Source organism: Apiospora hydei (genome assembly GCF_038363865.1).
Source record: "Apiospora hydei strain CBS 114990 chromosome Unknown utg000011l_segment0_segment0, whole genome shotgun sequence".
NCBI classification, from domain to species: domain Eukaryota; kingdom Fungi; phylum Ascomycota; class Sordariomycetes; order Amphisphaeriales; family Apiosporaceae; genus Apiospora; species Apiospora hydei.
The window spans coordinates 1-26,357 of NW_027117370.1; the positions used below are offsets into that span (position 1 = coordinate 1).

General features: G+C 53.5%; 6 protein-coding genes across 6 annotated transcripts; 4 read left to right on the forward strand and 2 right to left on the reverse strand.

Annotated features, from left to right (window-relative positions):
* Positions 1 to 1,172, forward strand: PG997_015215 (trk family potassium uptake protein; the record flags this gene model as incomplete). The annotated part of the gene is made up of 1 exon (XM_066819529.1): positions 170 to 1,172. A coding segment is annotated over one exon (1,003 nt), but the record flags the coding sequence as incomplete, so codon positions are not given.
* A 10,050-nt stretch (positions 1,173 to 11,222) lies between these two features.
* PG997_015216 (uncharacterized protein) lies at positions 11,223 to 12,043 on the forward strand (the record flags this gene model as incomplete). Its single annotated transcript, XM_066819530.1, is given in 2 exon segments — positions 11,223 to 11,764; positions 11,782 to 12,043. The coding sequence occupies 2 exon segments, from the start codon at positions 11,223 to 11,225 to the stop codon at positions 12,041 to 12,043; spliced, it is 804 nt and encodes a 267-aa protein (XP_066660415.1).
* Positions 12,044 to 15,312: 3,269 nt separating this feature from the next.
* On the forward strand, positions 15,313 to 18,056 carry PG997_015217 (tRNA pseudouridine synthase D; the record flags this gene model as incomplete). Its single annotated transcript, XM_066819531.1, has 4 exons — positions 15,313 to 15,440; positions 15,583 to 15,676; positions 15,753 to 16,097; positions 16,155 to 18,056. 4 exons carry the CDS (start codon positions 15,313 to 15,315, stop codon positions 18,054 to 18,056), a joined length of 2,469 nt encoding a protein of 822 aa, XP_066660416.1.
* Positions 18,057 to 19,287: 1,231 nt separating this feature from the next.
* Positions 19,288 to 20,737, forward strand: PG997_015218 (RNA polymerase II-associated- Paf1; the record flags this gene model as incomplete). Its single annotated transcript, XM_066819532.1, has 2 exons — positions 19,288 to 19,558; positions 19,620 to 20,737. 2 exons carry the CDS (start codon positions 19,288 to 19,290, stop codon positions 20,735 to 20,737), a joined length of 1,389 nt encoding a protein of 462 aa, XP_066660417.1.
* Positions 20,738 to 21,743: 1,006 nt separating this feature from the next.
* Positions 21,744 to 23,009, reverse strand: PG997_015219 (uncharacterized protein; the record flags this gene model as incomplete). Its single annotated transcript, XM_066819533.1, has 2 exons — positions 21,744 to 22,479; positions 22,561 to 23,009. The coding sequence occupies 2 exons, from the start codon at positions 23,007 to 23,009 to the stop codon at positions 21,744 to 21,746; spliced, it is 1,185 nt and encodes a 394-aa protein (XP_066660418.1).
* Positions 23,010 to 24,112: 1,103 nt separating this feature from the next.
* On the reverse strand, positions 24,113 to 26,345 carry PG997_015220 (uncharacterized protein; the record flags this gene model as incomplete). The annotated part of the gene is made up of 3 exons (XM_066819534.1): positions 24,113 to 25,482; positions 25,534 to 25,797; positions 25,895 to 26,345. 3 exons carry the CDS (start codon positions 26,343 to 26,345, stop codon positions 24,113 to 24,115), a joined length of 2,085 nt encoding a protein of 694 aa, XP_066660419.1.
* Between the last annotated feature and the right edge of the window lie 12 nt (positions 26,346 to 26,357).

Here is a 26,357-nt window from a genome sequence, read left to right on the forward strand (position 1 = left end):
CTCATCATGTCGTTCTTGATCATCGCTGGAAATACCGGGTTCCCAATCTTGTTACGATTCTCGATCTGGTTCGTTAACCTCTTTGTCCCGCGCACATCTGGGTTGTACGAGGAGCTACGCTTCTTGCTTGATCATCCGCGTCGTTGCTTTACTTTGCTCTTCCCCTCAGCGGCTACGTGGTGGCTATTCCTGATCCTCATCATCCTCAACCTGGTGGATCTGATCTTTTTATCATTCTCGACCTTGGAAGCGGGCCTGTAGCAGAATTGCCGCTGGATATTCGCTTCCTCGACGGGTGGTTTCAAGCTGCGTCGACGAGAACTGCCGGATTCGCTGTCCTCAACCTATCTCAACTCCATCCGGCAGTGCAGACATCGTATCTGATCATGATGTACATCTCGGTCTTTCCTATTGCAATTTCGGTCCGGCGTACCAACGTGTACGAAGAGAAAGCCCTTGGGTTGTACGGTAGTGGCGGCGACAACGAGGAGCATAATGGGTCAGGATTCTCTTATGTCGGGGCCCATTTGCGGCGACAGCTCTCCTTCGATCTGTGGTACATCTTCATTGGGTACTTCATTCTCACCATTTCAGAAGGACCACGCTTGATCAACAACGACTTTTCCATGTTTGCTGTACTTTTCGAAGTTGTCAGCGCTTACGGAACTGTCGGTTTGAGTTTGGGCTACACAGGGATCAATGCTTCGCTGTGTTCGCAGTTCACAGTTGTCGGAAAGCTGGTGATGATTGCTATGCAGATCCGTGGCCGCCATCGTGGACTCCCATATGGCCTTGACCGTGCCATCCTTCTACCGAGCGAGCATCTCAACCGTAAGGAGGCTGAGGATGCGGAAGCCAAACTTCAGCGCCGCATGTCTGCTACATCACTGGTGCCTGACCGTGGGGCCAACTTGACCAGGGGACGAAGTCGCAGCGTCGACCGCCCGAACATGCTCACTCAATTCTTGCATCCGGGCCCGGCTTACCCGACTGTCTCGCACACCCTGAGCAAGTCACGTTCGATGGCTAGGTCGGAGCGGTCGGTAGGAATGGGCACGTATGATTCCATTAGACGGACAACAACCGAGCCACCGAGCGATGAGAACGACTCTGTCACCAAAGATGTGCCAGGACCTAGAAGAGCCTCAACGCAGCCAACTTCCACACATTAGTGGTCGAGAAGAAGTACGGCCAAAGCCCATGTCAATGACGGCATGGGTGGCGAGCAGGCGTCGAAACGGAGGGTAGCTAGGCTGCCTTCTTCGCCAGAGGCGCGAAGAAAGAGTTATTGGAATCGAAGGAAATCGATATTTTCCTGGTACCTCGGCAGTACCGGGTAGTGTTGTCTACGAAGTTTGGCTTCCATGGAGGAGGTCGGGTATATTACGATAAAAGCATACGGCAGGGGCGAAGCATTGTGGGATAGAAGGTGTACACTATAGACAGCGGCCTCGAGACTCGAGGTGCAGGGGAACCGGTATATATGGCTTTAAGGACCGCACGGTGTAGGGAGTTTTGTGTTTCGTTAGAGAAGGGCGCTCACACATTTGTTTGGTTTATGGTAGGTAGACAGGAGGACCTGGCTTTCCCGACTGGACTGAAAGAGTCTTTTTGGGAAGGGATGAAGAGATACGACTAGGTGCTCTTTTGATATATATATATATCTAGTTTTCAATGTCCATCCCGAAGCTTTACTTCACCTGCAAAGTTTTCCTTTCTTTCTGTCTTGATACGCTTCCGTCAGGAGTTGCCAAAGTGGATCGTGACAGATCGAGTCGCAGCGGCCGCCAGAAGTTTGCGAGGCAATTTCATCCGAAACTCTTCGTCCTGCGGCCGACTATTCGTCCCGTCTTGACCAGACAGCACCCTGCCCTGGTCGCCAGCGGAAATCACAGCAGAAAGCAGAAGCAGGCCAATGACCGAACGGTCGTGGTTCGATAGGGCCTTGGCGGCGGCTTGGCAAAGTTTCGTCGCGATTCACGAGCTCCACCGGCAGAAGACCGGGGGCCAATCGGCTTACACGCCCATGCGAGTGATACGGCAGGTTGTGCAAGATGAACCGAGCCTCACGAACCAGACTCCTGGGTTTGGTTGCCCGACGGCGGCTCAAGCCAGGGATCGGCCGCCATGTCAATATGTTCGAGGCGCGAATCGAAACGTGCGTGGTGTCTGATGTGGTGCTGGGGTTGATGATTGATGGCTTACAAGTTGCAACCCAGCACCCCCCTAGTGGAGATCGATCACATCGGTACCTGCTAGAGTGAGAGCGTGAGTCCGTCCCCCTTAGCTTAGACTGGCGGTTTTCTCCCACCGGTGATCCTGAAGCAGATCCGTCCATCGTGTTCCTTGGCGGTTACCTGTTTGGTTTGGATGATGCAACCAGGTAGAACCCAGGCGCGAGGATCGTGAATGGCGATCTGGGGGGACATCAGATGAAAAAATAACACGATATGTTACAACCTCGAGGGAGCCGTATTTGAAGCTAACGACATGATATGATATGACATGCCCTTTGAAAATATGCTTACTTCGATTAGAATGTTTTCTTCGCGACACAAATAACCATACGCTTGATGCTAAGCCTGCCTGCCCCCGGCCGCTAAGGATACCAAGGCATGTCGGGGCGGTCCCCTCTCATTTGGCCTGAAGCGGAAACAAATGCGTTAGCTTGGATAGTAAACGAGATAAACTACCATGACGAAGTCGGTGTTCCCCTTCTGCCAGCGCCTTATTGGCGAGATTGGCTGACTGGCCAAGTCTCTTTTTCATCTATCCTCCACGACCAGAACCGCGGCTCCGCCTGGGGCCCTCGGCCACACCCTGCTTCATCCAAGGGTGGAGACTATATCCATCTTGAGCCTCATGCTAAAGGCAATCTGACTGACAACCAGTGGGGGAGGGGGCGGACTGCAAGATGGGTGGGCGAAGGGGGCGGCAGGTTATGTAGCATGATCTGGATGGGGGAAGGGGGGTCGCGGCGGCGGCTCAAAGAGGAAGTTGGGTGGCATGTCGGTGCTGTGTGTATAAGTAGAACGGCTCCTCTTCACTTCCCATGTCTAATCCTCCTTTTGTTTCTTCTTCTCACCAACTCTCTTTCTTGCAACCTCACCAGTTCTTCTTCCATTCTCTTATCCACTTCTTTCCCCCATTGGCCGTGCCAGTGCCTTTCGTTTCTCTTAACGCTTCCTTGCTCTGTTACTCCATCTTGAGGATATTTATTATACCCCAGCCGAAAGCAAAAAGCCTTACCTTGTTTTTCTTTACAAAAACACATCTTTCAACATGCGTTACTCCATCGTCAATGCTCTGGCCATGGCCACCACCGTGGCCGCCCACTGCCAAGTCACCGAGCTCCAAGTCAACGGCAAGAGCCAGGGCACCGGCATCAACAAGTACATCCGGTCCCCGGCCAACAACTCGCCCGTCAAGACGCTCGACACGCCGAACTTGGTCTGCAACGTCAACGGCGCGAAGGCGGCGCCCGCGTTCGTGACCGCGGCCGCGGGCGACACCGTCACCTTCGAGTGGATGCACGACAAGAAGGGCGACGACATCATCGACGGCTCGCACAAGGGGCCCATCATCACCTACATCGCGCCCTACACCGACGACGCCGGCACGGGCCCCATCTGGTCCAAGATCGACGAGGAGGGGCTCGCGGGCGGCAAGTGGGCCGTCGACAACCTCATCGCCGCCAAGGGCAAGAAGGACGTCAAGATCCCCGCCGACCTCAAGGCCGGCAAGTACCTCGTCCGCCAGGAGATCATCGCCCTGCACGAGGCCGACGCCGCCCCGACCGCCAACGGCCGCGGCGCCCAGTTCTACCCCGCGTGTGCCCAGCTCGACATCACGGGCGCCGGCTCCGCCGTGCCCGACCAAAAGTTCGACATCAACAGCTACCAGGGCACCGACCCGGGCATCAAGTTCAACATCTACGGCGGCGCCACCTCGTACAAGATCCCCGGCCCAGCCGTCTGGTCCGCCGCCGCCGCCGGTGGTGCCGCTCCCGCCGCCCCCGTTGGCGGTGGTGGTGGTGCTGCTCCTAGCAGTGTCCCTGCTGGCGGTGCTGGCGGTGCCGCTCCCACTTCGCCCGCGGCTGGCGGTGGTGCCGCCACCTCTGCCCCGGCCGCTGCCCCGACCACCCTCGTCACCTCCACCAAGGCTGCCGGCGGCGCTGCCCCTACCGCTCCCGCGACCGGCGGCGGTGCTGGTGCTGGTGCTGGCGGCTCCGGCGCCGCCATGTACGCTCAGTGCGGCGGCAACGGCTTCACCGGCGCGACCAGCTGCGCCGAGGGCACCTGCAAGAAACAGAACGACTACTACTCCCAGTGCGTCCCCAACTAAGTGTCGGGTTGATTGGTCGGTTGGTCAGCTGGCGGTTTTAGCCAGCTAGGCTTCGTTGTTTTGTTTAGCAACATTCCTTCTTCTTCGAGTTGTACATATAGGTTGAAACGAATATGAGAGAGATATCACTGTATCATAAAAAAACCACCTACATACAAACATACATAGCGAATGAGGAATTTTACCCATCCATCCATCAGAGAAACTTACTGAGAATAACTGTGCGAGCAAGCCCAAATGGGTTCGCCCTCTTGGTCGCGTCAAACATTGATCAATCGTTTGGTTGGCAGTGTGTGAACGAGCGTGTACGTTTCCTAGCATCGCTTTGATGTAGTAAGTAAGTAGGTAAGAATATGCGTGGCCAAAGAGGGTGTTAGTTTATTGCTGGCAAGCATGAGATGCAGGTCAGTATCGTCATCGCAACGTCAATCGAGATTAGCCTCTACTGTATTGTATGTACATTGGTCATCGCCTTCACTACCATGCGTGACCGCTGCTCAGCTTGGTCGTACGGACATATAGAACGCCTTTCCATTCCCCCTTCCCCTATTCCTCTTCTCCAGTTCAATTTATTGGAATCCGAGAAAAATATCCGAGGAGCGAAGAATTCCAACAAGTATGAGGAGCTAGTCACGGAGGCGGCTAAATCTTTACGCAATAGGAAACGGAGGAGGGAGGGAGGGATGGGGATGCTGACCACCCAACCCCCTACAAATACCGAGGTGGTTCCGATGGGCCCAGGCGCGTCCGTTCTTGCGGAGCTCCTATTTAACGTATTTGATATGTGCTTTTTTACCGTTCTTGCTTTCTTTTGGGCCGGTTATGTAATCGTGTAAGAATGAAGCTTTCCCCAAAAAAGGGGTAGCTCTCTCCCCCTCTCACCTAGGTAAGTAGCCCCCGGGCCTTTGTCTGCCTTGAACGATGAGAAGACCCGCGTACAGACTTACATAATTGGCGGTGAAGCAGCTATGAATGACGGGCGAGGTCTAATGACGATGATATGACTGACAATAGAGCCAAGAACACCAGGGTAGCTTGGCTGGTCAACGACGCGTTTCAGCAACCTGGGGTCTAATCCGGGGTCGTCAGCGAGCCGTACCTCCTCTGAGTAGACTTGTGACACTGCAGCCGCATGGGATGGGTACTGTAGTGTGAGGGGCTAGCTTTGTTGACGAACTCCGCATAACCAAGTCTGATAACTTCATTGGCAGGGAGTGCTAGTTGGCGTATAATGCGTGGCTGGCTATCTCGCAGTAGCGCGTCAGGCATCCGGTTTTCGGGGCGCGGACGAGTCCAGCGCTGCTGTGGAAGTGTGTTGCGTCTATGCAATCTCTTCCCAGGAACACGAGGCACACCAACATATCGCATTCTCCTTCCCCTGATGCTTTTCCCAAGCCGAGTCCAGGAGAAGTGGAGTACTGGGGACACGCTGAAGACAGCGCATGAGTAATCCTCACTGAGTATCAACGGATGGCCTACACCTGCCTACGGTGCGATTGGTGAGGCGAAAGCGTGGTCTGGGGTTGATTCGTTGGCTATTCTGAAATCACATTTGTGATATCTGACACGTTCTGTGGAGTTCCAGGTAGTGGTGTGCTGCTGCTGCTGCTGCTGCTGCTGAATCAATATTTGCAGAGATCCCTTCGCTAGGCTTGCCACCGAAATGCCTTTCTGGAGGACTTACAGACTGAGGTTTGGGCCTTAAGAAAGCACATGTAAGTTGTTGCACCTAATGAAAGGCTCAGGCCTGGGTAGCGGGGAGAAGTAGGAAGATCGTCAGTCCCTCTGTTCTAATGGATGTATGCCCGAGAGCAGCCAGCCTAGGCTCACAACAGCGACGATCAAGCCGTGGCATACTTGAACCACGTGCGATACGAGCATTCCATTCTGTTTATCAGTGGAGACATTTGCTTGTTCAATGTGTAACGATGCGGGTAAGTACGGGGTATAATGAATTCGGCTTGGGTTTACATGCATCTGCATTCCCCTAGCCCCTGGATTTGCTGAACACTGAATGCAGTGTTGGGGTGTCGATTGCCCATTGCAAAGAGAAACCAACCACCAACATGGGCTCTGGTCCATACCAGATACTGCGATGCGTGAAATTAGGCCGATCGATTGCGGTTGTGGATGCCAGTCCCGCAGTATAGTGACGGGCGCATTCGCGTGTGAGCAACAGTTGCCAGCATCGCGATAGGGCAGACAACTTATGCTTCATAAGCACAGGGTAGCTCGATTAGTAAACATGGATGTCTGGTAATGTATTGGAGACAGCAGATGCGAGGTGTTGGAGATCACCGGGGCCATATCTTTCCTGCTCTGCCGGGGCGAGAGAGATCCCATGTCTGCACGGATAGGGTCTTGTTGCTGTATACGCCACGAAAGCCCGGAATAGTTGGAGGCTGAGACATGAAGAAAACCCCAATTTCCCACGAAGCCTGGTGTGTTCAGGGGTTCTCGGATAGTACTCAACATTCACCCTGCATGAAGCCTCTGGGACGCAACGCTGCTAATGCCGGCATTGTGAAGTCGTATGGGAGGGTCTGCAAATCATTCTCTTCTCGTCAATGGGCGTGTCTTCGGATCGAATTTTTGATGAATGAACGATGCAGGCCATTGGAATTCGCAGAAAGGAATCGAGATGGTGTCGGCGGTGGCAGGGGTCGGCTTCAGCCATGCTGGTAGCTTCGGCACAGTATCATCAATGCCTGGTCCAGGGTCAACGAAGCCGTTCGATAGTCTCAACTCGGCCGACATGAAGTTTTAACCTACCGTGGAGAACAAAGCAGCTGGATGATGTAATACATTTGCTTGGGACGATAGTGACTCGCTGGGAGTTGGCGACACCAGTGGGTGGTCATTCATCCAAGACGGCAGACAAGGGGCACTCATGGCTACCCAGCAACTTCGCTTAATCACCCCAACATGGATTTGTGCCTTGACAGAAGTACGCCTCGCCAATGCACCTTGATGTAGGGAGGCTGGTATGGCGTCTTCCACTGGTTCCACATACTATATCGCTTTGCCTCTGTGCTGCTTGTCATTCTGGGAGCTGGCTTGTCGTCTTGTCTTACTGCATGGAGGAAGGTTCTTAACTCGAGGCTGAATCGACCCAGACCAAGATTCCGGGACGTCAGCCATACCTTACAAACAAGCCTTTGCGACTTGAAAGCGTGTATCCAGTGCTGTATAGGGAGGCGGGGGCCAGTCGAAGCCTGAGGGTTTCCCTTCGCCGCAGAAGCCAGCAATTGCCGGAGACTTTGAGGAGTGCCGGGCTTCGTGTATCCTGGCTCAAAGTTTCATCAATGCGACACCACGGCCAAATAGCATAGCAGCATGGGTTTTACGGATTGCCCCGATTAGAACCTCTCACCTTAAATAAACCCGCCGAGAAACCCTTGTAATGCTCGTGTAACATGACAATGACAGGTCCTATTCAGGTCGCCTGCAGGCTCGTGGCACCTCCGGTACCGCCACAAGTGCGCCGGGGAACATAGATAATAACCACCTGCAGGGCGCTTCAAGACGAGCAAACATGAATACACATGTACATCAATCAATACATACCTGCACTGCGCAATGTTAAAGTTGGTTCCAGGTGCCCAATAAGACCGGAACTGACGCCGGACGAAGACTGTCCGAATCGACCTCCTGATGCTCTCGTTTCTCTGATACCCCAGGCTGCGAAGGATATAGTCCAGGATGGTGCTTACTGCCAAGCTGCAGAGGGGCATATCATAGAGCACAGACCGAAGAGTCACAGAGACCCTGGAATTGGAAGCCAGGCTGCCAGGGTTCATTGCTGGTGGCGTCGTCACCGAATTGCTGGGAACTCCCAATGGCCTCCACCAAATGTCTTGGAGTGGATCAATCTCCATTGAGCTTCGACGTTGAGATACCGGGAAGGAGCTAACAGCAAGTAAGGAGGTATGCTAATTTTGCTCCGACAGATGCACCTTCCTCAGCTCGATTCATTAGGTACTTCTATGTGGCTTCCATGTCAAATTTCTATTCGAATAAGCAACAAAAAGAAAGAATATCAATAGGAAGGACCAGGTGCTGTTGTCGATGAACTACATTTGGAAGTTCCTCCAGGCCAGACACTCGCCCAATACTTACCACCTACAAGGTCATCCGCCCAAGCAGCGCAAGGTTGCTTTTAGGTATGTAGGCACGCATTTTGAACCAGCTGTGCACTTCCAATTACAAATCAAGTGTACTCGAGCTGTCCACAGTGTGTTTATTGAACGACCTTCGGAGGTTCGATTAGCCTCAACTATGTCCTAATCTAACAGGAACCAGCCTACTCCGTAACATCCTTCGCAGTACACTAGCAGGGGGCTGGCTTATCAGAAATACGGCAGGGGCGTCAGCTACAGCACAGCTCCCCAAGACCAGCCAGCTTGCTCCTGTTGCAATGGAAACTACATCCTAACCTACCTACCGTACTTGATCGAGAGGCCCATTCCCAGGCTCCTCGGGGCACGTCTTGTGTTATATTAGCTCCTGCTGGGCGATCGCATCCTGATACTGCTACCACCTGCCTGGGCTTACGCCAAGGCCGTATCGCAATGAAGATGCATGTACAAAGGTGAGCCGACGATATTGGCTTACGGGTCCATACTCCGACCTAAACTCCCTTTCGGTCGCAGTATAGGCTTGACAACAGGGCCGACGCAGACTTGGGCTGCTTACTCGCATCATCATCCTTGTTCCCCCCCAAGTCATGTGCCCCATTTACTGCTTGGATTGCACCCGAAGGAGGGTGGCCGCCGCTTAGGTTTCGCTGGCCTCGACAACTCCTCGTACTACCAAAGACAACGCATAGAATGCCTATAAGACGATTCCGTACGACCCTACTACTGCTAGTCATTCCGACTATGTGTTGATGGACAAGCGCCAGTGGCCAGTATGACATTTGGGTGAAGCTCGAGGCTTTCATATTTGCCAGCTGTTTTCGCTTATCTTACATCACACAAGGCTACTCACTCCTCTCCTTGACTTGTCATCACAGCAATGGTCAGTAGCAGCCTCGTAGTATCTACCTTGATGTTTGTTAAAATGACAAAAAGCAGCAGCAGATTAGCACGCAATAAACAAGCCAAGTCTTGCCCGGGGTTCGGCGGCAGCAAACACACAACACGGAGAGATAGCACCCCGGTCTTATCCGATGGCGGACAGAGTTGCGATAGTACTGCTTACGTATGTACCTTGCTCTCGGCGTCAAGCTGTAAACGGTTACTCGTTCGTCTATTGGCAGATCCTGGCTGCAGATCGAATAGTGATTGGATGTCGCCGCTTACCCCAAAGGGCATCGTGCGCCGTTGAAAAGAGGACTTAACGGCCTACTAGAACCGAACGAGTAGTATGATTCCTGGAGGTTTTCATTGAAGCTACGGAAGCTGCACAGGATAAAATCAACTTCGAAGCTGAAACCACCCTGGGAGGAGGCCGATATGGAGGTCATGCTGTATGGCCCGATAGGAAAGTCTTCAATGCTCCTCTGTGGGCCAAAGATCCGGACCCCTGCCAAATAATCGCCGATTGAGATATACCATGCTGGATAGTTGCGGCTGCTTTTCCTTCTCGTCCTGGCCTGTAGTGTGCCACTGAGCCAACCCTGTACCAGCTGCGAGGTATATGTGGTATGCGGTAGATATTGAAAGAGGGTCCAGACGTGTATCCAACAGGGACGTCTGTACAGGGGACCCAAGCCAGACTCCTGCCTACTTCCATAGACCTACATTCACGGGCACACATGCACCACACACACACACACACAAGTTGGCGCGCTCACACACACGTTCACGCACAGCATACACGTGGTAACAGCAGGGTCGTTTTCCTCATTCCCAGACTTTCGGCCCCTTCCCACACCACTAACCGGAATCCGTATTGCGTAGACGCTAGGAGAGACTCTACCATTGTGTCAGACGGGGTCTGGCGGCACAAGAGGCACGATGCGCCGAGGATAGCCCAGTAGAAGCATTAGGGAAGCTCCGAGGCAGCCCTATTGGAGACCTGCGTGTAAGTAGCTTACCCCCGAGGTCTTGATTCAGTCCCTGCTGCATGACGCCGCCCTATTTGTGTCATCTTGTTAGAGTCCAGTGGCGGAACTAGATGAGACGGCCATCTATAACCAAGTGAGCGTGAAAGGGCAAATAAAGAAAAAGGCGGCTGTCCGCCCACGTCTTCCTGGCCTCGCTTTTCTCGGATGGTCTCCTTTACATGGTGTTACCAGATTATAATTCAGCCTGTGGTCCTGCTATGTCGCCTGGACTTGCTGGGCACCAGAAAACATACAGTGTCGGCCGAGGTGGTCTGTAGTCTGTATATCACGCCAATGAGACTTGATCGGTCCAGACCCTAGATCAAACGTCTTTAAACCTGCTGAGACCGAGTCCCGAGAAGACTGATCCCCCACCTTCTTTCTGTCAACATGGCCTACCGAAACCAACAGGTTTTTGGTAACTCATCGAGCTGGTCTTCCGAGGTAAGCCACTTCGACTTTCACCACAACAGCAACACTGAAAGGCACCCGAACTCCAATAACCCGGCGCGAGGAATACGGTAAAAGGCGCCGTGCACGTGCTTGGTACAACAATGGGCGTACTGAGCTCGCTCGTGCGATGAAGCCGGCCCTCCCGGAGATCTGAGGCTTTGGAGATGGCCATAAGGATGGCTACATAGAATCAGATCCCGGAAATTTCGGGTTAAACTCAATTGCTTCTACCTTATACATGACTGATTTATTGAAACAGGTCCCTATATCCACATCAACAGCCCATCCGTATGCATATTCTACTCAGGACGAGGGGGATGGGACTGGGGTGCACTACACTACTGGGTCACACACATGGCAGAATTATCATCATGAAATGAATGATAATGATGCGCCCAGTTACTCGTATAATACTGCGACTACCGACCTGTCCTCGGGCAGCCCGCACGGTCTGGACGGCGGCTGGACCTCGTCCGGAAGAGCTTCTCTTTCGTATCCCACGACTAATGCCTACGACATGCCTCCTCACCGGCCTGCACTTGTGGAAACGGCCAGCTACACAACCTCAGCAAGTCCCTACAACCACATGGGAGGCTTGTCACCCTCGGCATTTCCTAGCGACTCGGCCTCATCGGTGGGTGCCGAGAACAGCACCCGGCATGCCTCGGTACCTAATACGCACTTCACAGGCCACTCTCAGAAGCCTTCGTCCTCTTCAAGGAAAACCAAGCGCCAGCTGCCCATGTCTCCGGCAAGCAATACGTCAACCACCACCACAGGCAACAAGTCTAAACTACGAAGTGCCTCACGGACGTCCAAGAACACACACCACAACCCGCCCGCCACGGAAGAAGAGCGGAAGAACCGCGAGTCACATAACCAAGTGGAGAAACAGTACCGCAACCGGCTCAATAACCAGTTCGAGCTACTTCTAGGGGTCCTGCCCCCGAGATGCGTGCTTCGAGCGAGGACGGCGATAGCAACGAGATGAGCACCGGTGACCGCAAAGTGAGCAAGGCCGAGGTCTTGGAGATGGCCAAACGCTACATACTGAACCTGGAGGGGAACCTCGAAGCCACCGAGGGCGAACGAGACGATCTGCGCGAAGCGTTGGATAAGCGTCGGTGGTACTGCCAGTGCCCAGACGGGGGTGGACAAGGCATGGGAGGAGGCGGCTCTGGTAAGGGTGGCGGGTGAGATGAGCAAACATACCAAGGCGGAAAAGGGGAAAATACACAGGCACATATTGACATGGTTTTTGGCGCAGGTGACCTCTCAACGGTAATCTTCGACGTAGAACGTGTCCCTTATCCGTACTACTCATCTAATATACACAGCATTTGATTTGACGGTTATATAAACACTAGACAATGATCCTTCACCCATCCAAATATCCGCTGCGGCAACGAAACCGGTGTAAGGAGGAATATTGCAGTTATGACAGTGTCGCGGGACCGGCGTCATCTCTCTCCCTTTCCCTCGGGGCCGCATCGCAAGGGCTGCATATAGGATGAAAATGACCTATCGCATACGGGATCATGGTTCCTTCCAACAGAGTTATTTGGTACGCGTACCAAACTTTACCTGCGCACGCAAGTCTACTGAGTGGCCATTGGGCTTCATTCATGGGGTTTCAACGAGCATATGGTGGCGCTCTCTATTCATGTCGGCTGCAGGTAAATCATGCCCAGTTCTGGATTTCACTGCGTCAAACAACAAGCGACCAGAACGGCCTGGAACAGGGGACACGGGCCATTGCAAACGAGCATCGTGAAAGCGACAAGCTACCTACTCCCCAAAACGACCTACACAAATTTGTCGTCGTCACTTATTACAGGCCAGCTGCAACCGCGATGGCGTACTTTCGCAGGGGAGGGACAGGGGACCGGGGTTCGAAGTTGCATCCGCAAGAAAGCCCCTTCGGATACCAGTAGCCCGTGATAGTCCGCCGCCCTCCACCCTCCCGTTCTGCCAAAACGTCGTTGGAGCGAAATGAAGGAAAGGCCCATCCTTGGGGCCCGCCCGGGGTTAGCAGCACGATATACGCCGGACCGAGGACGGCCCCCAGTACAACGACGACGCAGCCGATAACCGAAAACCGTCTGAAATGAGAATGCGTAGGCGATCGTACTGGGAAAGCTCCTCTGCCTTCCCCCAAAATCACGCCCTCATTACAATGGCTAGCAGGTGTTACTTAGGTTAGTCATGTACTTAGGCCATGGGCATTCGTCATCGCATCAACTCGCTTGCTTTGCTGCGCCGCACGAAACCGAGTTGAAGAAGAAGAAACAAGAATTTTGGCCATGTTCGGAAAGCACTGGTTGAGCGAAGGGAAGGGGGCCAGACCCCGGCGCCGGATCAAATCAGAGAGTCTACGGGGAATTTTTCTTAAGTAACGGCGGGGACGAGAAACGCAGGTCCAATATGCCAGTCCGCAATATACCCATACGGGATAACCCCATGCAGCTCTTGTGAAGTGTGAGTCGCATTGGAAGAAGGGCAGGGTGTGGTGCTAGTCAACACTATAGGCCGGCAGGTTCCAGACTAGCTGGCTATCTGACGACTGGCCTGCCAATGAGGCTCCATGTAGCTCGTGGTAGGGGGTCCGCGCAGCCCACATGCACGTATATGTAGGTATAGGTCGCATTATCCTACCCTACCTTGTCTACCACTACTCTGCTCCTGCTCCTGCTCCTGATCAACTCCAACCTTGGTTCGATCGGAGTGCCTACCTGACCGTACTCAGAGCGATCTTCCTCCAGTGTTCCAAGAACCCCAGGACCCCAAGACCCCTAGATGAACATCCGCCCCACCTACATGATCGGATGTGCGACTTGAACCAGACCCCGAAGCCTTTTTCTCGCGATCCTACATACTTTATGTAAGGAAAACAGTTGGGCAGCTCGGCAAAAACATAGAGACAAGGCCGAGACAGGCGATGGGCAGCATCCGCCGCTCTACGCATACACGCCTGCATGCTTACAGATGCTTAGGTACGTTGTTTGCCCTCCTGTCTGCTGCGCGGCGGCGTTCGTTGCCTACCACAGGAGAAAGCCCCGCTGGGCAGGAAGGCTGTAGCAAACAAATGCGACGGGATTCCGGGACGATGGGGTCTTAACCGAGTTGCGGCATGGTGGCTCCTCCCTTGCTCCCTCCCAAGGGCCCCCAGACCCAAGAGCGAGGGAGCAAGCCGCAGTCCCGGAGTTCCAAGGATTGGGAGCTAGTTGCTGCAGGTCGGAGTCTCGGGTGTCTGTTTATGGGGTTCGTCCCCTTGTTGGCTTGCTCGAGCTTGACGTTACACAAGAATGGAATTTGTCGAGCCCAGGGAAAAGGAAGGGAGAGAGGAGGGAGCATAAGAAAAAGAGAGGAAGAGAAGAAGCCTACTTGCTTCCACCTAGCTAGCATGCAAGTACCTACATCTTAACCTAGGTCATCCAGCATGCAACATACATTGATACATGTTCATGACCACCGGGGCATACTTTCTCCCGCTAGGGGTCTCGATCTCTGTTTCGTTCTCGGTAACACAATATGCAAGAGTACGATCAATGGACAAAAAGGGAATCAGATACGACGACAGGATTTCGGCACCGCGGGGCGGGGCGGGATACTGGATTCGACTAGCGGACATGTCATTCGTCGAGTGCTGCATGCGTGCGTCTATGTTATGTATTTACAAGGTGTTTGCAAGTATTGGGCAACATTACAACCTCAAGTAGCCTCAACCAGTCGGCAGCTCGGTAGGTGCCCAGGTTGGGTGCACATCGATTAATGTAGGTTGGCAGGTGGGGTCGAGCAACTTCAGTAGTAGATCTGCAGCTGCAGTTCACTCCAGAGCCGGACTGTGGTTGGCCGGCGTAGGCTCCTGCATCATCAACGTCCGCTGCAAAAGGACATTACAGCACTTGAGGTACTTCCTGCCTCTGAAAGAAAAAGCGTTAGAGTCAGGTCGATTTGATTGATTGATCAATCATTTGATCAATTGCCCGATTGAACCCAGACACCAACAACCACGCAGCACTCTTGGGCCACTTCCAGATTGCGCCTACTTCGTCCATCACCAAGCCTCCAGTTCTTGGCTTGATGTTGCACGCACGCCCTCAGACAAGCCTTCTCTTTCCAAACACAGCAGGAAAGCACACCTAATCCTGCGCCGTGACTGAAAAGACACAAACTGCATAATCTTTTGAAGAACTGCACAAGGTGATTGGTTTGTTGGCATAAACAACCGAGCTCGTTGATTCGTCTTCACACCACCAACTCGTCTTTTTTTATCTTTGTTCTTTTAGTCCCATCCCAGCCAACGGATTCTGATTTTCACCCCACCATTGGCTGCTATTTTTCGGACAGTCTAAAAAAAAGTTCCTGCCTACCACAGACGGTACCTTGTACATCACGGCTCTCTCACGCACACATACACACCATCCCTAGCCGTCAACACATTCAACGCAAGAGAGTCCAGCGCCATGGCGACACACACTGCTATGACGCAGGGCAATGACCCGGATGTCCGAGGTCTCATCGAGCGGAATGTGGGCATCTTGCACTTCGTCTCCCCCAAGGAACATGCATGGAACGGTGTCACCAGAAAGAGGTACGTATCAAACCATCCCTGGCACCCCGTGATACCAACGAACCTGCCACTCGGGTCGCTTAATTCTGGTCCGCCACGCTCTTATCTTCATGACTACCAATGCTCGTCCAAATGGAGCAACAGGCTGACCCTCTCCCTGCAGATATACCGATTTCCAGGTGCATGAGATCACCAAGGATGGCAAGGTTGTCAAGCTCGAGGAGTTTTCTATGAACTCCCGAGAGTACACTCGCAAGGTACGTCGCATTGTGGTGTCTCCCAACTTGGTATCAAGGCATCAATGCATCTTGTGGTATTGACCCATCATCGTAGGAAGCGGCCAAAGCCGGCAAGACACAGGCGCCTGATGCGCCTGCAAATGCTGCACTTCAGCAGTCGGCTCACCCTGCTGCCGCCAACGGTGCTTCTACTGCAGCCGCTGGTCAGACCGCTGATGCCGTTGGCAGTACTGCCACCGAGTCGAAGGATGATCCTAAGGAGGCTGATGCAAAGCCCAAATCCGAGTTCCTGGTGAACCTGGTGGGCCAGTCTGTTTTTGATGATCTGACCAATCTTTACAACAAGATATGCGAAGACCCGAAGATGAAGCCTGCCAAGCACGGTTCTATGAAGCTTCCAGTGATCGAGGATCGACAGATGAGAACGAAAGTCCACGGTGTGAGTTAATTTGCTTAAATCCCATTAGAAGATCAAGCACTGATGAACGAACAACAGGAAATTCGTGAGGTCTTTTCTGGAAAGATTGAGACGAGCACCGACCAGACTGGCAATATTGTTGCTACAGCTGCCGGCTCGAACAAGAGATGGAACAACCGCGGCAATGGTCGAGATCCGCAGGCTCCCAATCCCAGAAAGCTGGGCAAGTTTCTCCATTTCACCTTGTATAAGGAGAATCGAGATACCATGGAAGCTGTGGGCAACATTGCTCGCATTTTGAAGGAACACCCCAAGATGTTCAGCACTGCAGGCACCAAGGATCGCCGCGCTGTTACATCGCAGAGAGTCAGCGTAAGGTCTCGAGACCCCTCGAAGATGCTCTTCATCAACGACCGGATCAGGGACATCAAGATTGGCGACTTCAAGTTCGAGGAGAAAGATTTGTACCTTGGCTGCCTGAAGGGCAATGAGTTCACCATCGTTATGAAGGACTGCGTCTTCCGCGACTGTGAGAACGAACCTTTCGAGAAGCTGTTGGAGATTGCACAGTCTACAATCGACAACGCCTTGGAGCGCATACATGAACGCGGCTTCATCAACTACTTTGGTACGCAACGATTTGGCACGTTTGAGATCGGTACCAACAAGATTGGCCTCAAGATCCTGAAAGATGATTTTGAAGGTGCTATCATGGACCTATTGTCGTTTGATGCCTCCTTGACCACAGTTGACACTTCCATCCCACGACCTGGCGAATTCGTTCGCTTCGACGACATTGCCCGAGCTAAAGCTCTCGCCAAATTCCAGGAAACCGGCAATGCAGAGGAGGCCCTCAAAGAGTTACCACGCCGAGCCAACTTGGAGTTTGGGATCATCAAGCACCTGGCCAAACAGCCTAAGGATTTTGTTGGTGCCTTGATGTCGATCCCCAGAAACATGCGCAGCATGTACCTCCACTCTTACCAATCGCTGGTTTGGAACTTTGTTGCAAGCAAGCGTTGGGAGCTGTTCGGCGATTCTATTGTGAAAGGAGATCTTGTACTCGCAAGCGCTAGCCAGCCAGCGAAGGCCAAAGTTGACGAGGATGACGAGGAAAACATCCATCTTCCGAAGGACAATGATGATGATTTCGAGGTCCGCGAGGAAGCTCATGTGGTCACTGAAGAGGATATCCAGGCAGGTCGCTATACCATCCGAGATGTAGTCCTGCCTTGCCCAGGTTGCGATATTGTCTATCCTGATAACGAGGTCGGCAAGTACTACACCGAGTTCATGGGCAAGGAAGAGAATGGAGCTCTCGACCCGTACAACATGCAACGCCGACAGAAGGAGTTCAGCCTGACTGGTGCTTACCGCAAGTTCATTGGCACCTTCATCGACCGTCCTACAGGCTCCGTGCGTTCCTACGTACATGACAACGATCAACTCGTGCCAACTGATTGGGACGACATTCAGGCTCAACGTGAAGCCCAACGTGCCAAGGAACAGCAAGAGCGACAGGAGCGAGGTGCGAATAACCCAGATGGCAAAATGTCAGGTTGGTTCAACATCCAGGCGGATGATCGTCGTATCGCTGAAGCTGCCAAAGAAACCGAGCGTCGCAAAGCTGAAGAGGGAGGGGACACTGAGGTCCGGTTTAACGATACCTGGGTCCAAACATCTCTTGACGGTAGCAACAAGAGAATCAAGGTTGACAAGCAGGTCAACATCGTTGAAGGCGGGGAGACGTCGGCGGTCCCGGAGGCAGCATCCGTTCCAGATACGCAGGCTACCGCTACTGATACCAAGGAGCAAGCACCAGCTCCCGTGGACGACGCAATGGATATCTCCAGTGACACGCCCCCGAAGATGCCTGCAGCAAGTCCGGCCCCAGAGCCGCGCAAGATTGCAGTGGTCCTCAAGTTCGCCTTGCCTTCAAGCGAGTATGCTACGATTGTCCTTCGGGAGCTCCAAGGCTAGGAGTCCCGGGGCAACAATATTACCGTACTTCGTTCTGGAACCAGGACCAGACTATCGAGACCATTCAACAAGCACTTAAAGAACGGTGTTCCCAACACCAAAGTGACCGCTTCCCAGTCAGGGAGGTGGCAAAGAACCTTGCTCGCCCCCAAAATTATCAGATGGTCTTCGTAGTCTGGGAGCCCGCAACTCTTCTCTGTGCGAGAAGCTGGGATCATCAGTGTCGCCCAAGGAGAATACAGCAGTGGCACCTGCCCAATCCGAATCACCCTCTGCCAAGGAGGCGGGTTCTACTATTGAAGTCGGTCATCGTCCCAAGTTGCCTCATATGGTTTCCCCTAAGCCCAACACCTTGAGCTATGCCGATGTTGTCAAAACGTCTCCTTCTGCTGGAACCGTGGAGAACATCAAGGAGGAGGACACTGAGCAGGGATCGGCCGACTATTTTGGTACAGGCTGGTGCGTGATTCTTTAGTGGTCTGATCAAGAGGATGACTGTTTGCAACAGCCTGTCACAGATGTTATTATGACAGGGGATCTCGAGTTGCTATTGCCGTGGAAGCTGGCGATACTTGTACTATTATTACTTGCGGCGAAATCTGCCGAGAGACGAGATGATCAGGTTGAGATAGTGCTGGCAGGTGGCATGTGTTAATAGCCATTGATGATGTTGGCCGGCATGGAGCTCCAGTGCCTGGATTCGAGATCAGATACTTTGCAGCTAGTGGTAGAGTAGATACCCGTTTGATGACACATTTGCTCTTGCAGAGATAAATTTGGTTGACCCAGTGCCTGCATAAGTGAAGCTCACGTATTCTCTGCCTGTAGACAGGTCTCACAGGATCGTCAAGAGCTATTGTCAGGTATGTGAATAGGCTGATTGTCTTAGACATAAAATGCATTTAAAGGGATCCGTGCACGAACATGTACTTACGCGAGCTAAGCTACTTGCTACCTAGCTACCCAGCTATTTACGTACCTGGTTAAGCTTAATGCCTGCCAGGACTGGACTTTTTGACATTCGAGTCGCGATCCAATTGCGCGCCGCCAGTCTGCCAGTGCTACATCTCGACAACATCACCGCCATTCTCAGCCTTGCTCTTGACCCACCACCTGATACCACTTGATCTCTCCATTTCACGACATTCAACCCGGCATAAACTTACCTTCATAGCCTCATCTTGTCGCATCTCCACCGGCCCGATCGCACCCTGCCTGGGCGCTTTTCGACATGGCGTCCTCATCGCGAAATGGCGAGCGCCGCCCAGTCCACCAGGATTTCATAGCGCGCATCCGTTTCTCTAATGCCCTTCCACCTCCACCTCATCCCCCGAAGCTTCTCGACATTCCCAACACCGGCCTGGCAAGTGGGCATTACACAGCCCCCAGCTTTGCTGGAAGACTGGCCCGAGAGCAGCCCTTGAATATTGAGGCCGATGCCGAGCTGGGTATGCCCTTGGACTTGGTGGGAATGCCAGGCATTTTCGATGGAGACGAGAGTTGTAAGTTCGGCATGCCAATTCTGTTTCGGACGACAAGACATCTAATGTGTGATACCGCCAGCTATCCAAGCGCCTGCACAAGCGCCCCAGCCCCATCCGCACGACAAGCCTCTTTTGAGATCGATAGCACAGCTCGGCAAACCCAAGACAGGCGATGGTGCCGTATCGTTCTTGCGCAGGACCGAGTACATCGCTGCCAGCGGGAAATCGCACCAGGGGAGCGGCGGACCACTTCGGAGTGTCAACCCGAAGCCCATCAAGCGGGCGCCGAAGCGACGATCGCCCGAACCAGACCGAGACTCCCCAGCCTATGTCAAGAGAAAGATTGACCAGGGCTTCGCTGCGGCCGAGGCGAACCTCAAAGATACTTCCCGCGTACGGCATCCCAGCAAACGCAATCTGCGTCTTGTAGATGCGTACCCCTTGCTGCCCGACCAAGAAGCCTTCCCAGACTCGGGAGCGTACGTAACCATCAAATTCTTAAACAATCCGGTATCCGACAGCTCTACATATGACAAGCGTCTCCTCCATGGCCTGTTCCAGCCATTGGACAAATCGGAAGTAGAAGAGGCCAACTTCCAAACCATGCTGGAGGCTTACGAGGCCGACCCTGCGAACAACCCCAAGCCGGAGAACGCCATGAACTACGCCTTCTTCCTGCCCGATACCGCTCCAAATGCCGCCAAGTTCCGCCAGCGGTTCGACCCTGATTCTCCCAAATGTGACGACGACTCGCTTTACCCGACCAAGAACGAGGATGGCAAGCCTGTATTCCCCTTCCAGCGCGTCCGCGCTTATGAGACGACGCAGGAGACCGAGTTCAACCACACGACCAAGTATGACAAGGAACTACTCCTGGCCATCAACAACGACAAGACGGCGATGCATCAGAAGGCTGCGTACTTCTACCCGGTTATGCAGCGCAGCACCATCCGGCCTCAGCGCATGAAGAACATTGCGCGTGTGCAAGCAGGGCTTGCCGACGAGAACGAGCAGATCATAGACGAGCTGCACGTTACGGTGGATGCGCCCCCTGAGCAAATTATGGAGCAGATCGAGGGCTTCAAGACGCATCCGTACGGGAGCACCGAGGTTGAGGAGCATCAGGAGGGCGGTGGTGACGAGGAGGGCGTGGAGGTGGAAGAAGACGCTGATGCGGAAGGTGACGAAGAAGACTAGAGGTTCTCTAATCATGACTTTTTAGTCGCTCAAGGCCTTGATCGGGTGAACACATGGTTGGCCGAGGTCGCCAACTTTTTCTAGTTGAAGGAGGGAGCAGCACGTGTGTATCATATCAAAACTAAGTAGTAGACTTGCGCATTTGTGAATGGGGTTGGAGCAGCAGAATACAAAGGAACACCAGGATGAATCCCACCCGCATTTCTTGGAGACATTGCATACCTGAGTACCGACTCTTTGTTTTGGACGTGGGTAGAATCTGAAGAGTGAGTAAAGTAGGTACCTCTAATAGACTATGTGAATCAGTCTTCGTTACCACTGAATCCGTGTCCTGCCCCCCTTTCCCTGCGTATGTTGGTCAGTCGGGTGGTTAGCCCGTCAGTTTAGCTCTCAGGTTGTACTGTCAGTCTCCGGGGCTTGACCCCTCTTTTATTCCCGTGCTATCAAGTATAGCTCGCCCACCATCAGATGCAGCCGATCAATACTGCCATAAGCTGCAGTCTCTCAACAAGCAACCGGTGAGATGGCCGAGTTGGTTATGGCGTCAGGTTAAGGTCACCTTAATATCTTCATCCTGGTGGAGCAATCCGCGTGGGTTCGAATCCCACTCTCATCACTTGAGAATTACCACGCGCTTCTGATAACAAAAGCATGCTTCCTTTTTTGTTTTTGCTGAGCATGTTCGGCACCCGACATTTGATATTATTTTCTTTTTTGCACTGCGCAGATAATAATGCCAGTTAATTTCTCTCTGGTTTGTAGGTGTCGATTGATTCACTGGGCAAGATCCAAAGTGGTGTTGCGACGGCTACAGTGCGTCCAATAGATGAAGTATACAAGCCTTCCGACTCCTGGTCTAAGAAAGTACATGCCATTGAAGTTTGTAAGGTTCGCGGCTATTGCACCGAGGCTCACTCTCTATAATTAACGAGGCATGTATGATGAATAAATTAAGTAGGCTTTGTATTATTAAGATAGATACAAGACGTTTCGGACTTTGAACACTCTACAGAACTAGAGTCGCTACCAACAAAGGAATCATCAAGGCCACAATACTACAGCTCCCTACATTGATTCCGCCTCGTATGCGCGACGCCAATGAGACGTCAGGTGACTGGGAGTTGGGGGATTCCTTATCGGAAGGGTCCTCAGGCTCGATAATTTCGATACCATCGTCACCACCCGATTCCGACCCTGATCCTCCTGAGCCGGTAGCAGTAGCTGTAGGTGAAGGGACAGGGTTGCTCTCTTCGCTGCTGCCTCCTCCTTCATTAGTAGCAATAACAGTAGGGGTAGGTGAGTTATTCTCTCCCCCGCCTTCCGTCTCAGACGGCCGCGGCATCCTCCTCTCGCCCGTCTCCGTATGGCGCTCGCCGGGCGCCCCCGTCCCGTCCGGGTAGTAGTGCTGCATCCAGGTCGAGCAGTCCTCGTAGCACGTGTGCGTGCCCATGAAGACGGTGTGGGCCATGATCTGCGGCAGGGCGTACAGGGTGCCGTCCTCGTAGTTCCAGGTCGTCGTCGGTTCCGGCGCCGCTGCTGTTTCTTCCTGTCGTCGTTTCTTGTCCCACTGTTGCGTGTTGGACGTCGTCTGCATGGGGAGCTCCTTGCCGCCCGAGAGCGCTTTGATGGAGGTCGCGTAGCACTCCGGCATCGGGTACACGTAGACGGAGTACCAGGTCCCGTCGTGCGAGGTGCTGGTGCTTTGGCCTTGGCCTAGGGTGCGGGCTTGGAAGGGGTAGACACTACATGTGCATACACGAGTTAGCAAAGCGAAGAGAAAACATATAGAACGAGGCCAAAAAGTGGCAAGTGAACAAACTCACGTAGGACAACACGTTGTCTGGTAGTAGCTGATATCAAAGCTCCCCTCGGTATAGCTGTAAACATCATAACCCGGCCTCGAGCTCACGGCCGCCGGGGCGTACCCGACGGGACAGCCCTCGTAGTACGTCTTGGGCTCCTCTCCCTGGGCCGCCGCGCCGGGGTAGCCCGGCCCGCCCGCGAGGCAGGACGCGGCCTGCGGGTTGCCGTAGCCGGGCGCGCCGAACATGGGGACGGTGCAGTGCAGCCAGTCCGGGTAGGGCGAGCTGTTGTACTGGTTCCCCAGGGGGATGTCGGACAGGTCGCAGCTCGTCGTCACGGCCCAGTAGTTGGCGCTGTTGGACGGGTCCAGGCAGGCCGGGTCGGGCGTGTAGACGGCGGATGGCGTCGGGGCTGGAGGGGCTGCCATGGAGCTCATCGCCGGGGCTAGGGTTGAGGTTATGTCGGCCATGTTTGGTGGATGGATGGATAAGCTGTGTAACAGTGTGGAAACTGCCCGTAGCAGGAGAGAAGTCACGGTGGGTAATGGTGATAATGAGACCTTCACTTTTCTTTTTCTTTTTTTTTCTTTATGAAAGTTTCGATCTGCAGAACACACTAATGCAAATGCAAGTGATGAACGGAAGAGTATGTATTTGAGTCTGGAGAAAAGGGTTTCCCTGGCCTGTCAAATACTGGATAGCGGCATCAGGGTGTTATTGAGGACCTATATATCGGGAAGCAAAAGCAAGCAAACCCTTGGCCTACGTGCGTGACGTGACTGAATTGGAAAAAGGTTCGCCAAACAAAACAAGAACCGACAGAGAGTAGTAATACAAGCGACAATATGCGAACGTGCTACCAACCATAAGCCCCAATTCCCACTCTGGGGGAGAGAGGTTGGTCGGGCCTTGGGGTGGTGCAACCCGCATATCGCATACCAGCAGCAGCAGCAGCAGTAACAGAATGGTGGTGGTGGTTGTTCGCCGCGCGGCCGGTTTTCACTTCTCTCGCTGTGGGAGGTGGAAATCCTACATCAACCATCGTCATTATCGAGCTATCATCCCAGCAACGTGCATATGCCAAGTCGGGTAGCGGTAAGCAGGCTCCTCCCAATTGGACCGCCTGCGAGCTTGGCGGATCACCAAGTAAGGGCGAAGATGGGTATTCGGCATGCTGCTGCTGCTGACCTTGGTCTGCATTGAGAACAAACAGTCTGGGGAATTTCATCTTATACGAGGGAGATGGACAACGTTGCGAGTCCATATACGATTGATTGATCTTTCTTTGTAGTGGCAAAATTCTATAAGGCGGTCGCCCGCTGGCTCAGAAGAAGAGCTCGACGACGATCGAGGGGTATTAACAGTATAGTGGGAACAAGCTCTCTCATACAATTAGACCAGAAAAAAAGAGGGAAACACTTGAACGCCTATCCAATGCAGGTCTCTGAACGCTCTCAAACAAAACAGGATGTGGCTGTAGCATAGCCCGCGCCTCAAATGACAAGTGCAATAGGTCTTTTTCCTACATGTAAAAGCCCGCGATTCTACTTCCTCTTCCACAGCACGCTCTCTGTTAGGAGGTGGCACCACCCCGCTGTGCTCCTGGCCCCGAGTTGTCAGCTGCTGTCGTCGTTGCTACCGGTGCCACACGTTCACCGGCTGGGCTGTTGCCGCTCGAGCTAGTCTCAGGGTTCGTGTTGCGCCGCTTGCTCTTACGGCCGAAGAAGTCGCCCAGGGTGTTGCTAACACTACGAGCACGCCCGCGGAGCCCTTGTCGTTCCCCGGCCGCCATCATCGGGTCCGCCACAGCCCCGGCAGATGGCGTCGTCGGTGCAGTGCTATGCAACAGGTTCGGTTCTGTTGCCGTGGGCCGCAGGGCACCCGACTCTTGCGCCTCCAGATCGTCCTCATCCTGGGAGACGAATAGACTAGATCTGATGGTCGGCCGCAACCGCCGGATCGACTTCCGCCGGGGCATGGTGTGGTCATCGCGTAGTAGCGTATCGGCCACTACTGCCGTGATGGTGGAGGAGAGTGGCGAGGGCGACATAATCGTATTCGAGAAATGATGACTGTGGGGTCTAGACGACGAGAATGAAGGCCGCGGCGTCGTAGGTCTCTCCGATGGTGTATTCGTAGTAGGGTAGGTTGTTGTAGAAGGTGCGGCCCCGAATCCAGTAGTGGGCGACGGATCAGTATTCGTCGAGGTAGCCGAGTGTATCGTAACGACACTATCGTCCGAAAAGGTCGGCATGAAGCCGGGATGTGGTGGGCGGTCCTCCACCGAGTTCCGCCAGGGGTTATTGAGTAATGGCGAGGATTCCAAGGGTAACGAGGTCCGAGACACTGAACCTTCGGGTTTTCTTGAGGAGGGCACGCCTGTGTTATGCAACACAGAGTTCAAGGGGTTATTCACCCCTGACTCGGCAAAACTAATACGCGAGGCTCGCCTAGAGGAGTGGCGGGAAGAAACAGTGCTCGAAACGCTGCTTCTTGCTCGGTGGTGGTTGCTTGGCTTCGCTGAACGATCGCCATTGGTCTCTTGTTCCGTCAGGCCGATAGTTTCTTCGATGTTTTCGTCGTCCGATAGTTCATCCTCGTCGTCATGGCGGGGCCGGCCGCTGGTAATAAGAAAGACGCCGAAAAAGGTCAAGACGCAGCCCCCGATGAACTTAATGCCTTGCTGCAAGGTAGTACGCTCAAAGTCGCGGTACAGGATCGCACTTCCAATGATTACAGAAAGAGTAAACAAGACAAATTGGATGGGAATGACTTGAGTCGAATCAAACCGTTGAAGTGCTTTGTTCACGTAGCGAACCTGCATCACTGCCGTACTCAGTAGGACGACTAGTAGGCCGTAGGTGACTGGAGTTGCGAATGCCCTCCAAAGAGTCGAGGACAGCATAGAGGAAACGCCCTTCGTGGTAAGCGCCGTGTAGCCCCCTGCTTCGAGTCAGTATATCTCCAAACTGCAAGCAATAAGTGTAGACTTACCGAATAGCCCAACCAGACCCAGATCAATGAGGATGCTACGGTTGCCGTATCTGGGACTAGCCCACATCAGAACAATGATCAAGAAGATGGATACACCCATGTAAATCTCGAATTCCATCGTTGTAATAGCGTCCCACACGTCATGAGGCTCTAGTTTCGTTTCCTCTTGTTTCGCGCTCAGCACAACGGTTACAGCGCCTCCAACAGCGATGACGACACCCCAGAAGTCCCGGGCCCGGAAGATCTCGCCAAAGAAGAGCGGTGCTATGACGCAGTTGGATATCAAGGCCACGACCCCAAGAGGTGACACGATAGAAGCCGGCGCAAAACCGTACGCCAGGAAGTTGCCCATCTCTCCCACCGTCATAAGCACCTGGCCCAGCCACCATGATGGTGACTTGAGATATGTTGATGCGACTTCCTTCTCGTCGGCGGAGGTGCCGCTCCACGACGAGTCGCCCGGAGTCGGTTGAATGCATCAGAGGGCGCGATTCCAAGACGTCATCTTCTTCGCCGGCGTCATGATCAGAGTCTGCGATCGAGTTGTTGATTGCGCCGTATCCGTTTCGCCCGCCGCCATTCTGGGCTCTTCGCAACGCCTCTTTCGCCCTTTCCCTTGCTTCTGTTTTGCGCTTCTGCAGCTTGATGTGCGAATACCTCTGGACATTCAAGGCCAATGCGATCAGGATGTTTCCGACAATGGACGTGATGATGCCAATCAAGGAACTCCAGTTTCCAATCCTCGGGCCCGAGTTGTCGCCCGAGCCTGCGAGGGCCCAGCTCGCATCGTAGCTTTTCGGCATGACCGGCATCGTGAAGGGACG